This window comes from Boleophthalmus pectinirostris, unplaced genomic scaffold (genome assembly GCF_026225935.1).
Source record: "Boleophthalmus pectinirostris isolate CB_2022bp ecotype Guang Dong unplaced genomic scaffold, ASM2622593v1 HiC_scaffold_13, whole genome shotgun sequence".
Classification (NCBI taxonomy): Eukaryota; Metazoa; Chordata; class Actinopteri; order Gobiiformes; family Gobiidae; genus Boleophthalmus; species Boleophthalmus pectinirostris.
Window position 1 is genome coordinate 21,009,402 of NW_026571036.1, and position 24,233 is coordinate 21,033,634.

General features: G+C 36.4%; 3 protein-coding genes across 3 annotated transcripts in view; 2 read left to right on the top strand and 1 right to left on the bottom strand.

Annotated features, from left to right (window-relative positions):
* The first annotated feature begins 57 nt into the window (after positions 1–57).
* Positions 58–2,520, top strand: adat2 (adenosine deaminase tRNA specific 2). The gene is made up of 6 exons (XM_020920749.2): positions 58–260; positions 1,148–1,252; positions 1,325–1,475; positions 1,951–2,057; positions 2,256–2,328; positions 2,427–2,520. Exons 1-6 carry the CDS (start codon positions 177–179, stop codon positions 2,453–2,455), a joined length of 549 nt encoding a protein of 182 aa, XP_020776408.1. The 5' UTR covers positions 58–176; the 3' UTR covers positions 2,456–2,520.
* Positions 2,521–4,023: 1,503 nt separating this feature from the next.
* aig1 (androgen-induced 1 (H. sapiens)) lies at positions 4,024–17,223 on the bottom strand. The gene is made up of 6 exons (XM_020918488.2): positions 16,898–17,223; positions 13,217–13,372; positions 11,145–11,246; positions 5,847–5,962; positions 4,919–5,094; positions 4,024–4,471 (listed from the first exon to the last, which is right to left on the bottom strand). The coding sequence occupies exons 1-6, from the start codon at positions 17,036–17,038 to the stop codon at positions 4,452–4,454; spliced, it is 711 nt and encodes a 236-aa protein (XP_020774147.1). The 5' UTR covers positions 17,039–17,223; the 3' UTR covers positions 4,024–4,451.
* The window catches only part of hivep2a (HIVEP zinc finger 2a), a 101,985-nt gene continuing 94,906 nt past the window's right edge, over positions 17,155–24,233 (top strand). The window contains exon 1 of the mRNA XM_055149652.1: positions 17,155–17,309. The gene's annotated coding sequence lies outside the window, so the exon portion shown is untranslated. The remainder of the gene's footprint in view (positions 17,310–24,233) is intronic.

The following is a 24,233-nucleotide window of genomic DNA, read 5'->3' on the forward strand; positions in this document are numbered from 1 at the left end:
ATATGACAAGAACTCACTGATGTTGCTTTATCGAGTGATCTGATTGGCTCTTTTGTGAGTTAGTCCGATCTTTATTTTGCTCCCCCTACACTTCTAGAGCATGGTCGCGAACATGAAATAGTTTTGTTTGAGGGATTGATAAAACTAACTATCTAGTCAATAATCTGAGGACTGCGATGGGAACGGAAGGAGTTTGTGGAGAGAGTTTTTACCCCCGCGATGAAGAGATACAAAAGTGGATGGACAAGGCGTTTGATATGGTAATAAGATTGTACATGTAAAATGGAATAAACTCTTATTAAACATTATAATGTAGCTAAAACTTGCACTACTATAATAACAAATAAACAAATGTAAAAAGTAATAAGCGCTCATTAACACAGACTGACGATCTGTAACAAACAGCATTTGCTTTTTGGCTCACATACTGTTTTGAAATATTTTGTTTTTTGAGCTCAGTTTTTAGCATCATATTCATTCATTCATTCACAACTAAAAAGTGCAGCATATGCAGTTCAAACGATACAAGTAAGGGACTATTGGATTTTGTGAAATTAGTTGTTTGCTTTTCTCGTATCCATGGCGACCGTGCAAGGGGCTTGTCTCTTTTTGAGATGCGACAGGCTTTTTACACCATATGTGATAGTTTATGTGGCAGAAGACATCCAGAGTCAGTACTTTGAGGGAATGAACATATCTCTCTCTGATATTGTGATTGTGTGAAATACTATAACTTTTTCTTTTTCCTGTATCCATGGAGACTGTGCAGGAGGCTAGCTAAGGAGCTATGGACATTTGAGATGCTACAGGTTTTTTACACCATATTTGGCAGCAGATGTGGCAGAGCACTTCTTAGAGGAAACACTTTGAGGGAGTGAACCATTTCATCGCCAACTGAAACAACTGAGAGGAGTAACACTGAGGCCTTTCCTGTTGTGTTCACATGGCTCACTTTTGGCTGTTCCTCTCATCAAACTGCCCTGACACAGATCTGCTGACCCTTTCTGACCAGTCCTCCGTTAAACTGCACTGAGACTTTTGACTGAGACACAAAGCCTTGAATTTACCTCTGGATCAATAAAGCATCTCTTTCTCTCGATCTCTTGCTCTTTCTCTCTCTCTCTCTCTCTCTTTCTGCATATTGCAGGCTAAAGATGCTCTGGCAAATGGAGAGGTTCCTGTTGGATGTCTTTTGGTTTATAACAATGAAGTCATAGGGAAAGGAAGAAATGAAGTTAATGAGACAAAAAATGTAAATATTTATGATAATAATTTATAGTTTTTATCATGTTTTTTTTTTTTAATGTATACCTCTTTTTTTCAGGCCACTCGTCATGCAGAGATGGTGGCCCTAGATGAACTCAGAGACTGGTGTGGACTCAAAGGTTTAGACATGAAAACAGTTTGTGACAAAACGGTGTTGTACGTCACAGTGGAGCCATGTATCATGTGTGCTGCTGCGCTAAGACTCTTCAGTATCCTTCAGTAAACAAGTACACAAGTGAAGAAGAAGAATCCTACTGTGACTGCAGACATTTGCATTTGTTGTCCAGCAAAAAAGACCCCATATATAATTCGTTTAGATGTTTTCACAATGTCCTCAGTTTTGTCCAAAAAAATAAATAAATAAAATAAAAAAAAATAAAAATAATAATAATAAACAATAAAATACAACAATAGGTCAATCCTTCAACTAGTTTCTCGTGACCAAGATTTGGGCCCACATCTGGTCCACTGCTCCTGACCGATTTAACCACATAAAGGATGGGTCAAATGTATATGACAGAACACCCTATAAATGCATGAATACATTAACATTACATCAGTACATTAAAAAGTACCATAGTGGGACATTTCATATGCTGCAGTTTAAATGGGCACCTGACTATTTTGTAATTTTTTATTTATAATAGTGTTTGTTACAAAGAACAGTCCTTGACATCTGATCAGATCTGCCTGTGGTGGTGTATGGCTGTAGGAATGACAGATTTGGAGGATGTGGTTCAGTTTTGGATATTTCTTCTGCAAATTTACCACAAACTGGGACCATGTTTAAGGTCTGTCAATATTTCATTGTTTGCTAATTCATAGACTGTTATGAACCTAGTAGTGACACAAATGTCAATTTAAAGTTTGACCTTGCAGTTTAAACCAAAACTTTTTATGTAAACTTTTTATAAGTCATAAAACTATCTTTGCCTTATACTTACAATATTTCTAAATAAATAGATTTATGAAAACATGGCTGTGTATAGTGTGTTGCAGGCCACAGAGCAGAGGAAGCTGTGGAGATGTTGAAGACTTTTTACAAACAAGAAAATCCAAATGGTAATCCAAATTAAAATAATCTAGTTTATTAAATCATATCACATTTTTATAGCTATAATTGTTGTACACTAAAAATATTTTCCCTAATTTTGTTCCAGCTCCAAATCCCAAGACCAGAAAACAGTAGAACATTTTTATTTTTATTTGTATTTTTGTATTCACTGTAACTAATTAAATATGTATCTTTAATACTTTCTTGTTTTGAGTATTGTCATCATTTTAAGATTCATGTTTTTTCCCCTATATAAGATGGCTTTATAAACTACATTACTACAATGTTTAACTAAATCATCAAAATTGAAGACCCAGTACAAACAGTTTGAAATATCCATGGGCTTCAGAGTGATGACAATCTAGCACAGTTGCCATAGCAAATAACACGTCAAAACATAAAAAATATTTAATGTTTTGAGGGTGTAAGTTCTAAAAATATCACCTGTAAAAAGAAGTTGAAACCGTGAATACACATTTTCAACCTTGAACATGAGAAATAATGTGACCAGAGAGTGAATGAATAATCCCCAAGTTGTATAGCTCCTATTTAAAGCATGCATTGTCACTGTATTTACTAGATTAACGAACCAGCATTTTTTTTGAAAGTGTAGTGAGTTTTGCAAAATAAAAAATTAAAATAATAACAATACACCCCTTTCTTTATTTTTTGGTACCATAACAACATGGGCAAGTTGAGTTATTTCTTTGTACTTGCTTCTTACCTGCTGCATCTAAAATTCAAATGCCTAGACTTTCTAATCTACATAAATAGGCAAAGAGAATCATCACACCCCCACAATTTCTGTTAACATTTTGACTGTTCAATTGAATCCACCAGATCAACCTGTCGTAATGTTTTCGTCTCTCCCTCGTTATTATGCAGATTTATGCAAATGTACCCAGAGCGCGTGTTTAGAAGTGTCACTGCAGAGCCGACACGTGTGAAACCGCTAACGAACCACTGAACAGTGGGTTTCTTTAGATACGCGCCTCACACCTGGAAAAGGCCTGGGCTAGACAAGTGACAGAACAACATAAAAACATGTTTATTTTCTCTTTTATCTCTCCCCTCTCGATTAAGTAGATAGAGGAAGAGTGGCACTAATTTGTGTTGACAGAAGTGGAGTAATGGTTTAATAGTGTAAGAGAATGCTTATCTGAAATGCCCCTGGAGCTGAACTCAAACAAGTATCTGGATGATATGCGAAATGTCATATAAAAACTAAATATTCATAATAAAATATGTATAAGGAGTGGAGCTGGAGGGGAGTATTTTATAACAGTCCTCAGAAAAGGCCTGAGAGCTAATAAAAATTGGTCATTCCACTTGACACGTTTTCAAGTGGAAGGGCAACAGACTTTCATTCAGATGGATGTATTTTGAACAGCTCTGACAGAGATACATCATCTTTAACATTCATTTTAGGCCTGTATCATGATCCTATCTGATGTTATTGAGGTTACAGTGGTAAAAAAGCTGCTTTTGTCCATCATTCAATGCATAATGACAACTAAGACTTTGAAAATGTTGTGAGTGCAGTACAGTACAGGCGCAACTCACTAAAATAAGGACACCTATCATGCACATTTTATGTAAATACTAAATAGCACGTAAAGTGATCTGGCTAAGTTACATTTCTCCAAAGGATCTAAAATAGTGACACTTGTTTAGTTGACTTAAAAAAAAAAAGTACAAGAATATTCTTTTTCAATCATTTATTAACAGCTCTGAACATAACTGAGTAACTTATCCATAACTTAGTGTCTCCAAAATCAGGTTGTTCCCTTTGGTCGGTTCCTATATCCAGCAAATGAATATCACAGTTTATGAACTTCATATATTAAGCCAACTTTGAATAAAAACATTTCAACATACTCCTTCTAAAAACAATGCAACAGCAGCTTAAAAAAAACACAACATCCAATGAAAAGCAAATTATGAACAGGTTTTGCTTCCAAGTATTTTCAAGTATGTACAGTAATACCGATATAATATTGGTTATTCTTATAGGATACATTTCAATGCATTTCAGCAGAGGTCGCTTGGTTTCCTTCTTGTGCTGTTCAGGCGGGCGGAGTTTAGAGCTCCGACTTTATTTGTCCTCAAGGAAGTCCATTGAAGCAAAGAGTTACTCGCCTTTTACTTTAGCTGAAACAAATAAATTAAGATTAATGGACAGGCTTAGTGGAAACTATTATTAACCTGACAGAGTACGGTACATTTATTAACAAAAACAACATCAATTTAATATCTATAATTTATAAACAATTTATAGCTATAGACAATAGGTGTTGTCTGATTTAGAATTAGTTGATTTTGAGAGTCTTGAATTACAGACTAATGCTATTACATCTCATTATTCCACACTACAGATATTTAAGAAATAGTCCTTCTCCAAAATGTGTTATCCTCCTAGCATGCCCAAGTCATATTTCAACTTTTTCGGCTAAAATACAAAGAAACTGCAGAGTATGAAGCCAATGACACCTACAGATGCAGCTGGGTCAGACAAAAACTATTCGCTTGTGCATTTATGCTGACGCTGGCCATATGCAAATGTTTAGCGTAGGGAGTGTACAAAGGTCTGTGTCTAACCTGAGCTGCTGGTTGTGTGCTGGTCCCAGATGTAGCTGTTGAGAATCTCTCCGAAAACATAGAAGATTCCGATGAGACCACAGAGGACGCTGAAGAAGGCGATTCGAGCCATGGGGCCAATCTTCTCCAGGACGGGGTACACCCACACCCCAGTTACATGATGCACCCAGCACGTCCTGGTGGGTCAAATGAATATTCTGTATTCATGTGCAGTTACCACACATTTTGAACACATCTTCATATTAGCTCTTTATAATAACTACACTTTTAATGGCCTTAATAAAGCATGAACAAAGACCTAATTCATAATGAACAAATAGTTTATTAATAATGATTCAGGCTTAGAAACTACTTTAATATCCTACCTTAATCAAATCATTCTTAGTACACTATTTGTTCGTTATGAATTAAGTCTTTTCTCATGTTTTATGGAGCTCAACAGTCCAGTCCACTTTGAAGTTTGCTCTGTTTCCAGAAGAAAAATTTGCATAGTTTTTTTTTTTGCCAAAAATTTCAAATATTAAGAGTTCAAAAACATCGCAGTGGCTAAGCAGCTATGTGGGAATATCCATCATGAGGTTGTTTTAAGTCCAAAAAGCATGTTTAAACTGCAACATTCAGTGAAATGTTTTAATAACCTTTGTTTAAGTTCCAGAAACAGATTTTACATACAATTATAGCTTAGCTGATTATGCCTGAACAAGATTTCAAACTGTTAATGTTGATTGTCTATGGGAAAAATGAATGACAAATGTACTTCTGGAACCAGAGGGCGGGCGGTCACTGTTGAGCTCCAAAGGCTAATTAAGGTGTAGTTACAGCTTCTAATTGATTTATTCTGAATCTTGTCCCACATACAATGGCGTAGTGGTAGGCAAGCCAAGAGAGGAGACAGCCCCTCAACATATTTGATCTGTTCAGAACTGACCAGAGAATGTAGCCTGCTCCAAAGGTGAAGACTGCAGCCAGACCCCACGGCCTGCTGGGATATTTGTGATGGGTGGTCCTCATCTCAATAATGATGAACGGCAGAACTGTGGTGTGCTGTAAAACAAGAAAGAAGAATGCATTATTTCTACTTCGTTTTCAAAGAAAGAGTAGTTCATGATCCATCTGTGTCCACTTGGGGGCGCTGTTAGTCTATCATTGACCCATTGAAAAAATCAGTGAGAGGGAGGGACCTTTTTACCTCGTTTGCCCTGAGTTCACAGCTGCGGCACTGCTCCCAAGGTGCCATCACTACAGGTTCACATTAATTATTACTAGACAGTTACACTTCAGAGAGGTGTAATTATGAAAGACTGAACTTACGGTTTGTTTTTATTTTGGGAAAATAAAAGCTTTAGGAATATTTGAACATTTGGTGCAAGGGAGGACTTGATTGTGTAATGCACAAATAGCTAGAGAAAAAACATAATGCTTTGTCTAGAATCTATGCATGATAGGCTAAAAAGTTCAGTGTGTAACTTCTGTAGTAGGGCCTTGAGGGCTCTACCTACTCTGTCTCCATGGAGATGTTAGTGCATTGCCAGGAACACTTCACAGTATGGCATTAAATATGTTGATGTTCACGTAGAGATGTGAAAGCATGTTATTCAGTACTATGAATGGTAGACAGATTAAATGCCACACAGTTAAACATTGTATGGAGTCATGTAAGATGGTAGCATAACTACCACCCAAAAAGTTACGCAGTGCAAAAGCTTTTCAAAGTCCTTCTAATATCCTCCCGTTAAAAAGTTCAACCAATGAAGCAAAGTGAACAATGACTTACAATACTGTATAAATCATCTCACATAAATAAAAGCTAAATATTGGCAAAGTTTAAAGAAAGTCTAAAGGCATATGACAGCAATATGCAAATGTATCTTTTCTCCTCCAGTCTTCCAAAAGTCAGTAAGATTTATGCTGTCTCCATTTCTCATCCCTGTCCTCTGTAGTTTGTGGCCTTTTCTGTATCTTTTTGGAAAATCCCTTTGAGTCAGAGCTAAAACTGTATCTGTATCTCAGGCTTAACCGGATTTGGCCAACACAGAGGTCACAGTGAGGTCAAAAATACTGCACAGAAATGAATGAGTGCGATGTATTGGGAATAGTATGATGAATTACTGGATACATCTGGTTCAGTCTAGATATAATTCTTGTTTTGACCTGGCTACAACCTGGTTTAATACAGCCCTTACTCCCCACAATCATGGTGGTGGTACACTTGGTTTTGGTTTGATTCATTTCAGTTTTTTTTTATTTTATTTTAATGTTTTTTACTTTAATTTTCTTCAACAGTTGTGAGTCAGGTTGAAGATAAAACTGCTGAAATTTAAAACCATCAGGAGAAGAATTTGATGGACTTGATGGCCTATATTTATATTACAAAGTGTATGATACATTTCTGTAATGTTTGCAAAGAGACACTATAATGCACTTAACCGTATACTGAATATCATAGATGAAATATTGTAAATTGAAGGGGTAGGATTAAAATAAGATATGCTTCTTCCTACTCCTTTTTTGAACACTGAATGTTTTTAACAATTTTGTTCTTTTTTTTTTCTTTAAACGTACATGTTTTTAAAGTATCGAAATATATATATATAGTATATATTGTGCTTTCATGAATTAAAAAAAAAAGTTCAAATAAAGTAAGGCAAATAATAATGCAATGAGCAACAAAGTCTAATTTTGTTTAGCAAGCAAAGGCTATGGGGGATCACCATAATCTCCTGTATTAATGGGAAACACTGCTGTATAATTTCATATAAGCTGTCCCACTGCTACACGAGAGCAAGTAAAATCCAATGTAACTCCACCCAGAGCAGAGTCAGTCAAGCGGACCGAGGAGAAACATGCCCAAACAATAATTGGACAAGATCTATCAAGTCAAGCATCATACTTTCAAAAAAACAAAACGAGAATGCAAAGCACTACTGTTTATGTGGTCGATGTCAATGTAAGTTTGAGGTTTAGGAGTTTGGGAGAGATCCAAAGGTTACAGATGCCTATGTTCACTAACAGTATATGTTTTGTTTTGAAGACTTGGTAACAGTGAAGGTGTGGTGTTCTGCGGCAATAAAAATCATATTTAAATGTCCACAAGAGGAAAGAGGAACATGTTCTGGATAAAGTGAAAAGAAGACTGAAGTGGTCAAGAATTTAATAGCAACAGGGTTAAAATGAAAGGTTTTATAAATCAGGCAAAACATTAGGACAACCTGCTGACTTGGCCTGTCACAATAACAAATTTTGAAAGCCGATATATACCTACAGAATCTATGCACTAAGCAGAATAATTCCAGTAAATCCTTTTTAATTGTATAATATTGTTGAAAACAAGAGCTGCAATAAATAAGTAGCTCAAAGGTTTTTATCTATATGAGTCATAGATATGTTAGTATTCAGTCCTCCGCAACTCAAATGTTAATATGATGCACAACATCATATGCACAAGTGCAAAGAAACGTGCATGATAAATACAACCCAAAACACTGTGCTATCTATTATTTTCTTCAAGGTGCACAGTATAACTTCTAAGGTGGAGGGTCCACTACCTGCTTGTCTCCATGGAGATGTTATTGCTTTGCTGGGAATGTTCCATAGTAGGGCATTAAACATGTCTCTATCTTACATTTGTTCAATTACAGGTGTATAGCTCAAAAATGCCTAAAAAAACATGAATTCTTATCATGTACAGGCTTGCTTCTCGATAGATCTGACCAGTAACCTATCCCCATTGTGATTACCAAGCTTATTTCCATACTGTGGAATAATCAAGAAAAAAACAGTAACATCTCCATAGAGGCAAGCAGCTGGTGGACCCTCCACCTGAAAAGTTACACAGTGCACCTTTAACCATTAATAAACATTATCATGCATGATTATTATCATGCATTGTCATGACAGACCTACTGCTGACTTTTGTTGGACCTATGAGTACTGCATTGTAGCAATATTCTCCAAGAAATGAGGTTTTGGAGATGTTCTGGTCTATCTGGCCAATCATCCCAACTGGTCCTTTCCAAACTGCATAAAATTCTCCTAATACATTAGCTTTGTAATTTCCTATCTTTCCATCTCCTAAAATGACTGCAAATATCAACTTGTGGCCTAATTTCTGTTGAGTACAAAATTGTGATTGTTCAGTGGTTGGAGAAACTGGAAGAACATGCAAAATACGCACGCAACTTAATCCAGGAATTAAACTGTTGACCTTCTTGTGTGTGCAGATTTACCAACCACTATTTCACCGAGCAGTCTACACTTATAGATAAATGAAACTTGTTACTTAAAGGTGGTAATTGACTAAAAGAATTTTAAATCTTTCATTAGTTAAGTGATAGTGCCAGGACTTTATGTTTGCACGGAACAATTATTTTCTTAATTCATGTTGACATAGGCTGAATCCTCCCTTTCTTTCTGCAAACTCCACGGCGCGCTAACTTTTTTGGCTGCATTGTTTCAGACACATTTTTCAGTCGTCCCTCGGCCTTGCCCTCACCGCGTTTCCATGGTGCCGGATTTAAACAAAACAACAGTCATTTCCATGGAATACAGATAAATATTTACTTCCAGCTCATGCACAAGTCTCTCTGCAGCTCTCAGTCTGCATAAAGCTCGGATAAAGACTTTGAAAAATGCCTGAGCAGAGATTGGCACGTAAAGATGTCGGTGATGTGAGATGGGGTGTACCCGGAGTGATGTTGTTGTTGTTGTTTTGGTTGTTAGCGCTGCTGTCGCCGTTAGCAACAGTCGTGCAGTGACATCATTGCTGCGAAGGGCACACACCACACAGAGGCTCAGTGACTTTGATGCGTGTAGTGTTAATGGAGTGAGCAAAGCAGTGATAAGACTTTGGCATGTGAGGGCAGGTGTATAACTATGATTACATGGTTTGGGATGTCTGCTTTCTCCAAACAAAACTGCATAATTACACAAATTGTTGAGATGTTTTTAGGCTGGAGTCGGTCTGTAAGTGACTAAAGACATTCTTGGTCAACTAAAGACTTGCCCTGTGCATATATTAACTGACTAAAAGGGGGTGCGGCAAAAGCTCTCCAAATGATTAGGATCTTGTGCAAAATCTATGTATACAGACAAGTACTACTAAATTGCATCTTCATATGTGACAAAAGGACTTAAGGACTGCAACTCAAGACTGCAATGGATTTTGTTCTATTCTTCTGAAGCAAGTTACAAGGTTTACATTCACAAACTTACTTTACTTGTATACTTACATGCTTATTTTTGCACCCCAAGCTCAGTTAAATTTACAAAGCTGCATCAGTACGGGGTTCCACTATATCACCAAATACCAAATGTGAATTTTTAAAGCAGACCTATTATGCAAAACTTTTCAGAGCTTTTAACCAGGTTATAGTTGTTTCCCCTCACCATTTACTAACCGAAGTTGTATTTGGAGTGATTTGAGCATTCGAGCAGTGATTCGAGCAAGTGCTTTGTGCTGCATTTTTTTGTCTGAAAAGCGGTCTATAAATAAAGTTTGATTGAATGATGTATGTTTGAGCACTCTTTAATTGCTTCAAGACACCAATTTGAAGACCAACTCCCATTTTCATGCCGACTGCTCTGTACTTCGTTATCCAATTTTATTTTTTGAAACTGTGACATGCATAGGATTTGTAGTCATTTTGGAACAAATGAAAAAAAAATCTGCGGTTTGCTAGAGTGGTCTGCAGATATCCATCGGAGGTGCTGACAACTGCACGGGTCATTGTTGTGATGGTGTTTATGGCAACGCCAGCTCCCACTGGGCACCGCAGTTTTCTAACTTGAAAGTCAGCAGTTTCTTTTATAAAATAATTCTGGATCAATATTGCGAGTTAAAATGTCCAAAATATAACAACACAATATGTCTTCTTTAATATTTTTTTACTACATACACCAGAAAAAAAGAAAAGAAAAAAGATCTACTGCAGAAATAAAAACAATGCTTAAATGGTAAAATGATAAATGTTCGGTTCTTCTGGTTTGCTGTTGTTTAAAAGGAAGTTTGACAAAGAATCTTTGCATGTTACACAAACTACAATAGGTTTCTGTGATCTGACTTTGCAAAGTGGTTAAACAAGAGATTAGTCCTACATTGTGTACATGACCAATCAAAGCCTTTAATGCTCCTCTATTCAAATTTAAATGAATAATAATGATCTGCTAAAGGCTAAAAAAGCACACACAGAGCACAGAATGTAGAAATGTTTATATATTGTGATCTCACCATGCCATGATTGAGCCACTGTGGGATGAAGTTGTCAAGAAGTTTGGGGTAAACCAGCTCTCGGTCATACATGTACAGGGACCAGAACGTGAACACCACAAACTGAGAAAGAAAAGAGATAGTAATTAGTTTCCATTAACAATTTATCCAAAGCAATGCACAATAGCTTATTAGTCAAACGATTGATGCTGAATACATGTTAACTGGTCTTTTGTTTGAATGCACTCTTTGCTTCAGTGAGATTTTATTTGTTTTGTCAGACAAATGGTACCCACATACCAATAATAGAATTGAAGATAGACACTAATTTCAAGTATCATTGTAGTAGAAAAAAAAATCACATAAATTCCTGAATAGTAGATCTTGAGCTATACAGAATAAGATCACCTAGTAAATGTAAAGAAACTACTAGTATTTATAAAAATACATTCTTAGGCATGTCATGATAACAAATTTTGGAGCCCTGATATATTGGTACAGCCATATATCATGCTTCAAATACTGTAACTACTTAATGAAAGATAATCCCAGTAAACAATTTTTAATAGACAGTATCATTAAAAGGCCTGGGCTTATTGGTCAGTAATTAGCCATAAAAGTCACTTTTACAGCTCAATTCTTACCTTAAACAAAAACATCCAAATTCTCCCCACATTTACAGAGAAACACAATGTATTTTGAGCCCCAAAATACATTGTTCCAGCTTTAATATAATAGTGCTAGTTTATAGTGTTGTGAGTGATAAGTTATAGTATTCATCATGACTATACATTCTATTGTCTAACCTTGTGGAAGTGAATTTTGTATTGGACCTTTTCCTTAGCATCGTAATAAGTTTGAAATTTTAATATTGTTACAACACAGATAAAATTTTCCCCCATTAACGGTAAAATATATAAATACCTATTGGTTTTCTAATAGCAAAAACATCTCAGGTTACTCATACAATGACCACTTGAATGTGAAGCTTTAGTCACTTGCACTGTTAAACTGTGTGTTCCCATCAGCTGGGGAAAGTAGGATTCCTGATGTCTTTAGGTCCTGTTATAATTGTATCCATTGTTCTGTGTGTAAACTGAACTCCAGTGCGCTCTACCAGCTCGGAGCGACCTCTATAGCGGTCTATAGGCCCCTGTATGATACTCAGGTTTCTCAGAACGTGTGTCTGAACCAGAACAGCAGCCCTGGGCCACTGCCAGCTGAGCTATTCTGTGTTATGGAGGCTTATTGAGGTTAGCATTGTGGCTAAAGTCAGGCTAAAGCATGTGACCGGAGTGTGTCAGTGTAACAGAACAGCCCCAGAGCAAACAGGGGTCACCCTCTGGAGAGCACACTGAACTCTACACCACTAAAGAGACTTCACTATTTGATTAAAATCAATGCCAAAATCAATGTAAAATCTAACATTTATTTTATCCATTTGAATTAAGCTACAGTGTGCCTGTAATTCTATGGTGGTGGTCAGGTATTGCACAAAACACAAACTGACTGTAAAATTAAAGTTAAAAGTGCAAAAATATGACTTTATGGCCATACAAGATTTTTTTTTGTTTAGTTCTTTTTTATTAAAGACAATATACTCAATATTAAAATTTTGCATATTTTCTGGGGCACACATAGGTTAGCAGGGTCTGAGGTTCAGCAGAGATGAGCATTTCCAGGGCTAAAATCATCCAAACGATTTTAGTGAAGGTGTATGGAGTTTACAAACACAGTGGAGCACTTCCTGTATTACCACATGACATCACAAGGTGGAAGTGTTTTCAATTTGAGAGAAGAACTCAGTCTAAATATGCAGGGTGTGTCTGTTAAACATATGTGGATGAAACAAAACTCAACTACAAGTTTCTAATGAGGAAACATTATAACAGAAAAAAAATATTGTAATATAAGCTCTTTAAAACTCCCAAAAGTGGACATTTGTGAAGTGTTTGTCTGGAATGTCTGTCTTTTCAGTGTTTTGTGCCTAAATTATTAGACACAAAACATGCATTTGCTGATTCAGCGTCTGCTTATTTACTGTGATGTAGTAAGTACTTTATTATTTTGTCAGTCAGAATTATTGGTCTCACCGCTCCAACAGGAAAAGCCAACACAGCCATGATCCAGTCCCGGAGTGAGATGAGCTTCCTGAGCTGCCTCTCCTGTTCCCTGCTCTCCCCAGCTCTGGTCAGGAGACTGGAAATGTCTATGAGGACACACAGGGCGAAGAACACCGCCTGGATCACCTGAACAAATAAATACCCACTTTTAACAATAGTTCACAAGTACACAGATAAACTATTACATATATTGGGGGACAAAAGGACAAAGGAAGAATACTTACAGGCAAAAATGTCAATAAGTACATTTGATCATTTAGAGTAAGCAAAACATGCCACATTACCACAGAATAATTCAAACTGACACACACATTTAAGAAAAAGACATTTTCGGGCAGAGGTAAAAATGGGTTAATCATGTAACATTCCAAGTTTTTTTTTTCCCCATTTTTTAAAATATTTCCATTATATACTCATTAAATTACTAAACTACTTATTTACAATTCCTTGACAACCTCCTGCTGGTGTTGAGAGTTAGGACTTTCAGGATGCAACTAAAAAATGGGAGACAGTCCTCTACTCTGACAATGTTCAAATCCAGGCTTTTTACTTTTATAAAATGTATTAACTTTTTTTTCATTTGTTGGTATTCCTGTATTTGTTATTTTAATACCTTTAATATATAATAATATATATAATAATCTTTTTGTTGTATAAATCTGAATAGGTAATCTTTGAATTACTTTATGCATGACTTGCCTTGTATAAACTGTTAAACACATGTTAATAGTGGTGATGGGAGAAGATTTCTGTCTAGTATATTACTGGGTAGGATACAGAGCCCCTCCCTCCTAGTGTGTGTAATAAAACTCTGGAGTCAATACTGGTCCAGTGATGGAGCTGTTCCTCTGAGACAGATCAGGCTCACCCAAAAAGACCACTGGATAATCTCTCCAGTCATTATAACATCATATGACCATGCTATAGCAAAGTAAACTACAATAGCGAGTATTTCTAAATTGAAAATTTAATTGAAACTTGTGATGCATACATGAGGTGGTTAAGTGATGCCCAATAAAATCAATAAAATGCACTTTTGTTTATTTTTGAAATAGTTTGTCATTGCATACCCTACGAATGTCCATGGAGAAAAGAATTTGACGGACCCTTCACCAGAAAGTTATTCAATGCATCTTTAAATTTCATCTTTGGTCAATTTAAGAAAACTAACAAATTCATTCTTGTATAATTTCAGATATTTTACATTTAAATATTAGTTGCCTGTACAGATTTGAATCTTGACACTTTGATGCTAATGATCAGGGCCTGTTGCATGTTGCCTTCAGGGACCACAGATGTTGAAGTGGTACGTTTAAGGGCTTTTGGTCTGGGTCCTTAACAGCACAGTTAAACTGGGAACTGCTTTAATGTGGAAAATATGACACAGCATTTTCTCGGGTCTACGTTAATAAGCTTTAGCAAGTACCTGTACCAGAGTACCAAAGCCTATAGTGTAAAGCAAAGGTAGAAAAAGTACAAGTATTACTGGTACAACAACTACTACCTTAAAGGTCCTATATTAATCTTTTAAGCCATGTTAGAATGTTGTTACCTCATCAAAAACATACCTGGAGTTTTGTTTCATTCACACATATTTGAGTAATACCTTATTATTAGTCCATCTACATTTCCAAAGCTCAAAATGCTCTGTTCCACCTTCTGATGTAATATAGCAGTAATGTTCACCTTTTACCTTCTGTTCAGTAGAACATTGAAATGATTCCAGGTATACGGAGGTTAAAACACAGTGGAGCACTTCCTGAAACAAATAAACTCCTGGTATGTTTCTGATGAGGAAATAACAGTAATACATAGATCAGAAAATAGGGTAATATGGGCTTTAATTTAACTGCCAGTATAGCAACATAACTCATAAAAGTAGTGCCACAGAAATCTAGACGTACAGAACAATACATAAAACTATGACACAACTGCACTGTAATTACTTAGGTAAATAAAATGTCATGGCTAAATATCTGTATATGCATGGTTGTTTTTGGTACAATTACTGCAATTGAAAGGCAAATGGCTGGAGGACAGACACTCACTATGGACAAATTGTTTGGACTTTGAATAGAGGCTCTGTTCTCTGTTCATCCTTCAATTTTAACGTCTCATTACTGAATTAGGCTCAAGATTTCATTTCACTTTATAGTGTCCATAAACTATGACAAAAGGAAGGCTATAGCTTACATAAACATTTGCACAACACTGACCTGACTATTAGATTTAGAAAACCCTATTGATCCACAAGTAGGGGTGAGTGATATGCAAAAAAAAAAAAAAATCATATAATAACTTTCTGGAGCCAGGATCATGATTTTGATTGTGTCACGATTCAAGCCGTTAGTATGTTTTCATGTTATTAAGAAGTACTAGTACTGTGTCTGAGAGTTTACACTTGAGTGTAATTGGATAAATCCACCTGTTACTCACTTGGAGCATGAGCATAGTTGACCAATAGGCAGAGAAAATTGGGAAAACGCCTGTGTTTAAGCCTAGTGCTGATTCAGAAATGAACTGAATCATAAAAATAATCATATAGTTACAAGGTAAATTACTTGCTACGTTCGTGTAAATAGAAAAAGTGACAAATATTTTGTGTGTTTTGATTAATTACTTTGATTAATTATCCATGGGTTTCAGAATGATGAGAAACGAATGCTAAGTCGATAAATAATTTAACGCAGTATATTTCTTTTGAGTTGGGAAAAAGTCCTCCAATGTTTCATATAGAAGGAAGAAACCCATCAATATATAAATACTACACTGAAACATGTTCATGGCATTTACTATTTCTATAGGTCTTGATAAGAAATGGATGCGTCATGAATCTTTGTCTTTTACCCTTCATGGTTATACTTTGCTAATGGGGAAGCTAAGTCAAAGAATACTGTGTTAATAGAAATTGATTGGTGGGCAGATTAATATGGTCTTTTCGGATCGCCATTTAGCAGTGATCCCAAACCAAACTAGAGACTACCACTTTTGTCAATGAAAAGTGCAATAATGCTAGATTAATTATGCAGTATGAGTGAGCATAGTGTAAAGCCTACAGCTATCTATTAGTACTGTGATAAGACCTCCAAGTTGGAATATTTAAACTAACCAAATTGATTATAATGAGTTACTATGAATGCCAGTTTCCACCTTCTTTTAAAATCAACTTCTGACATCCACATCTCTTAAAGCCGTGTATTCACTATCTCCTCTGTTATATGGATGTCAAATAATTTTCAATCTTGAAACAAAACTATTACTAGTAATGTTTTACTATAGCTTGTGGTTGCATATTTCGAAGGGTTTTGACTACCGTACAGTGTATCTGAGTTTTGACCGTGAACAATAGATCTCCAGTTGACTTTTACAAGACCAGAGTCATTGATTTACTTTGTCAATAAAGACCGTGAACGCGCTGCTCGTTCACGCTTGTGCACCTATCAAATGACAGGACTGGAGCAGCTTAGCACAGACCCCACGCCTTTCTGCAAACCACAATGATTATTTAACACGAAAAGCACTGCTGTTGTGTTAGATTAAAGACACAAAACTCTAATTATGTGTTAACGCTGATGAAGTCTAGTAAGGTGCATTACTAGCTTGATTTAGGCGCCTTTGAGTGGAAATAGCGGGATTTGGTGTGTGTGTTACCAAGTCTATAAAGGTGAGAAACTTCCAGCTGCCTCCGTAGGTCTGGTGAGCGGGCATGTCCAGGGCTTTGTAGTGACAAAGGATGGAGAAGTAGGACAGAAGGATGGTTATCCGGAGAACCTGCGAGGGGATGAGCGCCATTTCGCACCACGTCGTGTTGTTTATGCTAACCCTAAACACTAATCTACACTTAACGCAACTGCAGGTCGGTTATCAGATGTTGTTTTGTTCCTATTATGGTCCGGGACTCTTATTAAGTGCCTTGGTTGTCTCCTAGCTGTGCTGCAACGGTGTCCTCCGCCGCTTAGTGCCCCCCGACACTACTTCCGTGTTGTTGTGGTGACGTCAGAGTGGGCGGGGCCATGTGGGTTCTCGTGTTGGTAGACCCCCGTCCGGACCGCGTGGATCACAGGTAAGTTTGAGTTATTATACCTCACGGTGTATTGTGTCTAGAAAATTAGATGATGCTGATGTATAACTTTTCAAATTGGACAAAACATAAAAATAAAACTCAGCAGTTAATATTTAGGGTAGGCCTTTCCACACTTCCTATAAATCCTTTACAGAGGATTTCAAATCTAGGTCTGTTTTGGGAACACGCTTTTTGGATATACTTTTTAGAAATATTACTTTTCTGGTATAATACCTTTCTGGCAAATATTAAATCACTGTTGTGTGTGGTGTAAACTCTACGCGGTTAAGGGTGAATCGTAGAATTGGGAGTGGGAAGATTTCCATAAACCAAAACACTAAAAAGTGAGGTAGTCTACATTTTAACATTGGAATTTCATTATGTGATGTTTTTCATCAAGTTATGACAAGCCATAGGGACAGCTGGCTCTTTGTCATGGGGATATGACATCATCTTATTATAGAAAAACACCTATGAAGATTTTCCGTGTAAAGGGACTGATTCAGGATATGCAGTAATCATTTGTGCCAGAGGTAAAATTTATTTAGCACTCAGTTTAAGGCAAGTTTTGCAGTTTCACACAATTAACTATATTAAATCTTTACACAATATTTATTACTTAGAATTGTTTTTTTGTTTACTTCTACCATACACATTTCTATACTTCTATTGTCTTAACTCCTTGAAGATAGTGTTAGTTTCTCAGAGTCACATGCCTGGTCCCTCCCACAGTGATCACTCCCGACAGCACTATGTGGCCCACAGCTTCGTCACATTACTCTAAAACAGAAGATCATTGTTGAACCACACTGCAAACCAATTATAATATAATATACTTTCCTGAATATCTCATTGCCTTAAGATCTAAATCTGTTTTGTAATATAACCAGTAATGTAACCAGTACATAACCAGAACTCAGTCACATTTTAATCTCATCTTTTTTGCTTGCCATTCAGGGGTGTTTTGTACAAGTCATCTGCCTTCAAGTGTGACGCACAACACAGCTCTGGGTTTTTTGATGAGATAACAACATTATAACATATCTTAAAACTCACTCAATTTTGTGTAATATTGGACCTTTAAAGTTGAATTGGCTAACTTACATCAAAGAATCTGCTGTTAAAGTGTTTTTAATTTGGTTTATGAGTAATATTTCAGTAGACAGTAAACATCAAACACATTCTCTAAGCGCAAATAAAATCACAGTGACAAAAAGTGCTAAGATTTGCTAATTTGTAATATATGTCTGGGGCATAACAAATTCCTTACAAAAACAGTAACAACAACAAAAACATTTCAACATTTGTTTCTTTTAAATTTTATATCTTACCTCATCAAATTATAGAACACAAACGCTACATGTACTTCACAGACCATCTCGATTGCAAATAGCAGGCTACACTGCACTACACAGCAGAAATTCAATCTTTAACATGGGAAGGATAGGAGTGGCTCTGTGTGGAAATTTCACCCCATAACCTGATGTGGTGGGAGACACAGGGCTTATTTGTGGTTTGGACGAGTTGAGTGGAAAAAGTCGTAATGGGTCTGTGAATATTTGAGCTGCAGCAGATTCATGGAAAGCCTTGAGAAAACTTGACTTCTATGGGTTGTTAGTGGGACAGTTTGCCTTGTGGTGAAAAATAGTTTTATCAGGACGATTCTAGCCTCTTTCAGAGCTGTGGTGTTGCATGCTGCTGGGAACAACCGCTTTGGCCAAAAAATGTTCCACTGTGGAAACTCTCTCTTTGTCTGGAGTCAACAACAAGGACATCCTAGACAAGGCACGTGTGGAGTACATACCGGCTACATGAACAAATCTATCGTGATCTATCACGCTATAATGTCAGAATATTTTCAAAGAACGCTTTTTTTTTTTTTATCTTAAAATCTTTTAGGCTGACTGAAAATTCTATGAAGTATGACACAACCCCGAGCTCTGTGTATCCTGTTAAATGGTACTCCAAAAGTGTAATACTTAATGCTTAGTTTACTGTTAAAATACCCTTCCCAGTCTTAGAGTGCAAGTAATCCTTCTGACCTTATATAAAAGTGGAGCTAAACACTTCCATTTACTACTAAACTGTGTACATGATTTTTTAATAGCATTGTCATTGTCAAAAACAGTCAAATGTGTGTGTGCCTTCTGTAGCCACTGTGATTTCAAGTACTTGGCAACATCACGCAGGACTGTTTTGTTTACAGCCAGTTATTTCTGATTACAAACACCTGTTGGGCCAATCACATTGTTCCTTATATGTCCAGACCCCACCCCTTTTTCCCTCTCATTCTCCTCTTTAGTCCTCCAGATACTGCCCAAGTTGAAATGTGGTTGTGGGCGGAGATTTTGTTCAGTCCCATTTTAAGGTCAATGCTAAGACCTGATTCATTTCTGGTGTAATCCTGGTGTAGTCAGTTATTATTTAGCCTTGATTTAGGCATTAATGTTCCACAATGGAAAGCTTCTGGAGTTAAAAACAAAGACTGCCTTCTGGGGGTGTTCCTGAAAGTCACTCAGAAAAGACAGGCTTATTGCCCTTATCCAGCTTACTGTAACTTTACAAGCCTGAATTCCTAATGTGCACTCAGGGCTTCCCCAACTAGACTTAGCTCTAGAAATGCCCACAGTGACAGACAAAAATTAGACTCTTTTGCGGAACGTAAAAGTTAGCCAGGCTTTTGGATCTGACAACCTCTCTGGAACACGTTTTGTGTTAAATCTGGACGAAGTGCAGTAGGTCTTATGATCATGTATGGTACTATGTTGGTGTTCGCCAGATCATATCATATGTATTTAAATTCCTAACTTAGTCTGAGTAAGTTTCAGTAGTTTAGATTTATTTTTTTTTACTTTCTTTACTTTTACTTATTTTCTTTGTTTCAACTAAAGTCTTCTGTGGTAGAGCAAGATTCATAGATCTATAGGCTATAAGTATATAATAATAATTTCCTTTTTTATGACAAATGGTGTCATACACGAAGGACTTCTGTCTCTGGTCCAATGTTTCTCAGTGTGCCTGTTATCTGCAGTAATGACCCTTATGTAACAAAGCCACTCCCCGTTCACAAACTCCACATCTGTCACTCAAACTGTATTCACATTCACTCGAAGACAGTCATACATATGGCTCACTGCTACATCATCACTACACAGTAACAACAGTTATTTTTCACATTAATATTTTCTTCTGAACATAGTGTAATATGTTTTCAATTGGCATTAGTCACCAAATACCACAGTGAATACCACAGTTTTGGCAAGTTTAACCGCCAATCGACCACATGTAAGCAATAACTAATCCTGTTTGAAAAAATGAAAATGTCAGTCAATGTTTTATTTAATGATTAGAAAAACCTACACTGAGACATGTTCAAAGGTTTTACAGTATTGTACCGTTTAGCTCCTGAAGAATAAATAACCATAGGTAATTGCATTTAGTTTAATAATTCACCCATAGTTCACTAGTTTACGGTCAATAAAACTTCAGTAATAATACTTGTTAGTTAATATGCATTTTTATTGTTTGAAAAATTGCTGTGACATTTCTGAACCCTACATGTAAAACCCTGAGTCAGATTAAAAAAAAAATAATGCAGTGGGCAGAGATGGGGGGTAGGTGAAAAGTAAAATTTCCTGAGCACTCAAGCCTAAAACAGAGAACAATACAGGATTACTCAAACACACATGAATCAATCAAAACACAATTTCGAGTAATACTTGATGTGTGTCCTTTAAAGCCACTGCATAAAGTTGCTCAATTGTATTCAATCTATGTGAATCTGGGCGTGCTCAGTTGAGTTTGTATGAGTAAGCATGAACCATCCTTCATCTGTCATCTTTCTTTTGTCTTGTGAAGACATTAACACACAGGCCTGAGGCAGCGTGTCCACCTCCTGATAAAAAAAAAAAAACATGGCATTTTACCGTAAACTGAGCAGCGTCAGGTTCTCTGGTGTCTGTGGGTGTTTGTTCATAGGTGTACAGTGAAAGGAAAAGGATTAGAGGCCAAATGATTCATGACCTAACTGTTAATCTAGTGGGAAAAGCATTTATATAATCAGGTTCAATATAAATATTTAAGATAGCTGTGCAAGTACAAGCAAGTTACTGCACAAGGAAGATGTTTATTTAGAATATATGTTAAACGGACATATTCTTTCACTTTTACTTCTGTAATTTAAAGTAGGCCTATATTCATTGGCTACTTCTTATTGGAGTAGTAATAGTAGAAGCATAGGGGATTGATGATGAGACAAAAAATGGGTCACAATTGGATGACAATCTAGATTTTCAATTTGATGTTTTCTTAAAGACACGCTGTGTAATTTTTCTAGATTAGGGTCCACCACTTGCTTGTCTATAGTACTGTTTTGCCTTGATTATTCCACAGTATTGAAATATGCTTGGTAATCACAATGGAGACAGGTTAATCTCTCTATGGAGAAACAAGCCTGCACATGGTAAGAATTTTTGTTTTTAAGGTATTTTTCAGGTATAAAACACCTCTAATTGAACTAATACAAGGGGGGTATGTTAATTATGTTAATATATGGAACCAGGCAAAGAAATAACATGTATGAACAAGCAAGTAGTGGACACTCCACCTTAGAAGTTACATAGTGCACCTTTAATAAAACCAAACACATATGATTTGCATTCTTAATTTCAGGGGCATAAACATAACAGACTTTGAATCAGTGCCATTTAACTTTTAAAACTGTCCCATTTATTGCTTCAAAGTCTGAACTCCATAACGCATGTTTTTACTGACAAAGAATTGGCTTAGACCCCAGTGCTGATCATCACTATGATGATGATCTCAATTTGATTAAAGCACAGCCTCGAGTAGAAGTCATAATTATGTAGTAGCATGTAAGTAGGCATTGCTTTTTAATTTAAGCTTTTTCTTATTCTATTCTATATCTACATAGCTACTCATGGGTCCAGCTGTAATGCTAGTAGATACATTTTTTGGTAGATTCACTCATATTTTACAAAGTATGTGCTTCCTCTTTACAGAAAAAAGTTGTTTATATTTTTTCTCTTTTGGTAATAGGTTTGATGTGACATATCAAATCATCACTATAGTTCCTGTGTTAGCAGAAACAGGAGCTGTTTCACACAATTCTACTTTCTACTTTCTACCATCACATTTTAGGATTTAGTATTGGTAAGTTGTTAATAGCTTTATTTATCTCATTCATCTCTAGTTGAGGGTGCGCCACCTGCTTGTCTCCATGGAAATGTTACTGCTTTGTGTAGAATGTTTCCCAGTGGAGATTAAACCTATCAGACAAGCACTTTGCAACATTACACTACATCACAATTCAGATCTGTGGAGAGTCATTCTCTATTCAGAGAAGGAATTACTGTATTTTTGAACAATAGGAACACCTGTAATGAATAAATTCTAAATGGATGTTTAATGTCATACGAGGGAACATTTCAGACAAAGCAATAACATCTCCTTGGAGACAAGCAGGTAGCAGCCCCTGCACACATAATGTACACATTGTATTTTTTTATTTTTATTATCAGTAATTATTATGAAACAAATAAGACAGAATCTCTCCTATATGTTTCAACTCAACCCTTAACATCTTACATCACACTCATTGTTATACTGTACAGGCTACATTCATATGTTCTTTTGAAATAATTTGATGTGCACTATTGTTTGTGTTTCTCTTACATAAGTGGACTAGAGCCAAGTCTGGGCTTGTCTTTTAAAGTGGAAATCCAACATGACACACTAAAACTGAAGTGGTGCTCTGAAATGCTTATGGAAGTGTATTGCAAATGGTTGAATTAATCATGTCGCTGGCATTTTTATTTTCAAGTCATTAAAGGACCTTTATTACACTAATTTTCTGACCCATTGATTATTTTGTTTCATTCACATGTTTAACACACAAACCCTGCATGTTTAAGTTGAGTTGAGTGAAAACACTATGTGCCACTTTCTGACGTCATTTGGTAATACAGGAAGTGCTCCACTGTGTTTCTGAACCCCATACACCCTCACTAGAATCATTTGGCTAAGTTCAGGCCTGGAATTTCCCATCTCTACTGAAGTAAACGTAATAAGGTAGCTGTTGAGTTCTACTGTTTCATGACATCACAAGGTTGAACAGAGCATTCTGAGCTTTGGAGATGTAGACAAACTAATAATAAAGAGTTACTCAAACATGTGTGAATGAAACAAAACACATCTCTAGGCATGTTTTTGATAGGGTAACAGTATTCTGACATGGCTTAAAGCTCATACAAGTTGCTTTTGTGTAATATAAGACCTTTAAAGATTCCGATTGAAACAGATTGAGTGTCTTTTCTTTTGTATTGTTCATATCCATGGCAGCAAAATGATAAACAACCCACAGGTGATGCACAGGGGCCATAAACAGTAGTCAATTTCGAGCAGATAAATATTGCACGTAGGCATGTATTTCACACTGTTTTATCAGACTGACAGTTGGCCCTACAGCAGAGTAAATAAATGAACTTGTGAGTCATCTGAGATCGTTTGGCACAACTCCACTTCAGTGTCTCAGTCCTGATCAGGGCTGTAGATATACTATAACCCTGTGGTTCTTAAAACTGGTTCAATCTAATACTAGGCTTCTTGGTAGTTTAGTAACTTTCCTGGTGGAGCCCCAACCTCCTATTTCCATGGTTTCCTTTGTTTTGCCTGGAATTTGCCTACAGCACGACATTAAACATATCCTTTTTCGAAGAAGCAATCAAGCGATGCTACAAGGCCAAGTTACAGGTCAGATCTGTGCAGAGTGGACTATACACTGACAAGGAAAATGCATGATTTTCACTTATTATAAAAAAATCTAGCTTACAGATGTTTTATGGCATACTGTGGAACATACCTGAAAAATAACATCTCAGTAACAATAACATCTCCATGTAGACA

Coding starts and splice junctions, on each gene's coding strand:
- adat2 (XM_020920749.2), top strand. CDS start 177: ATGGGAACGGAAGGAGTTTGTGGAGAGAGTTTTTACCCCCGCGATGAA. Junction 261..1,147: donor TGGACAAGGCGTTTGATATG/GTAATAAGATTG, acceptor TGCATATTGCAG/GCTAAAGATGCTCTGGCAAA. Junction 2,058..2,255: donor AAACTGGGACCATGTTTAAG/GTCTGTCAATAT, acceptor GGCTGTGTATAG/TGTGTTGCAGGCCACAGAGC.
- aig1 (XM_020918488.2), bottom strand. CDS start 17,038: ATGGCGCTCATCCCCTCGCAGGTTCTCCGGATAACCATCCTTCTGTCC. Junction 13,373..16,897: donor TTCTCACCTTTATAGACTTG/GTAACACACACA, acceptor TTATTTGTTCAG/GTGATCCAGGCGGTGTTCTT. Junction 4,472..4,918: donor GCACACAACCAGCAGCTCAG/GTTAGACACAGA, acceptor TATTTGTTTCAG/CTAAAGTAAAAGGCGAGTAA.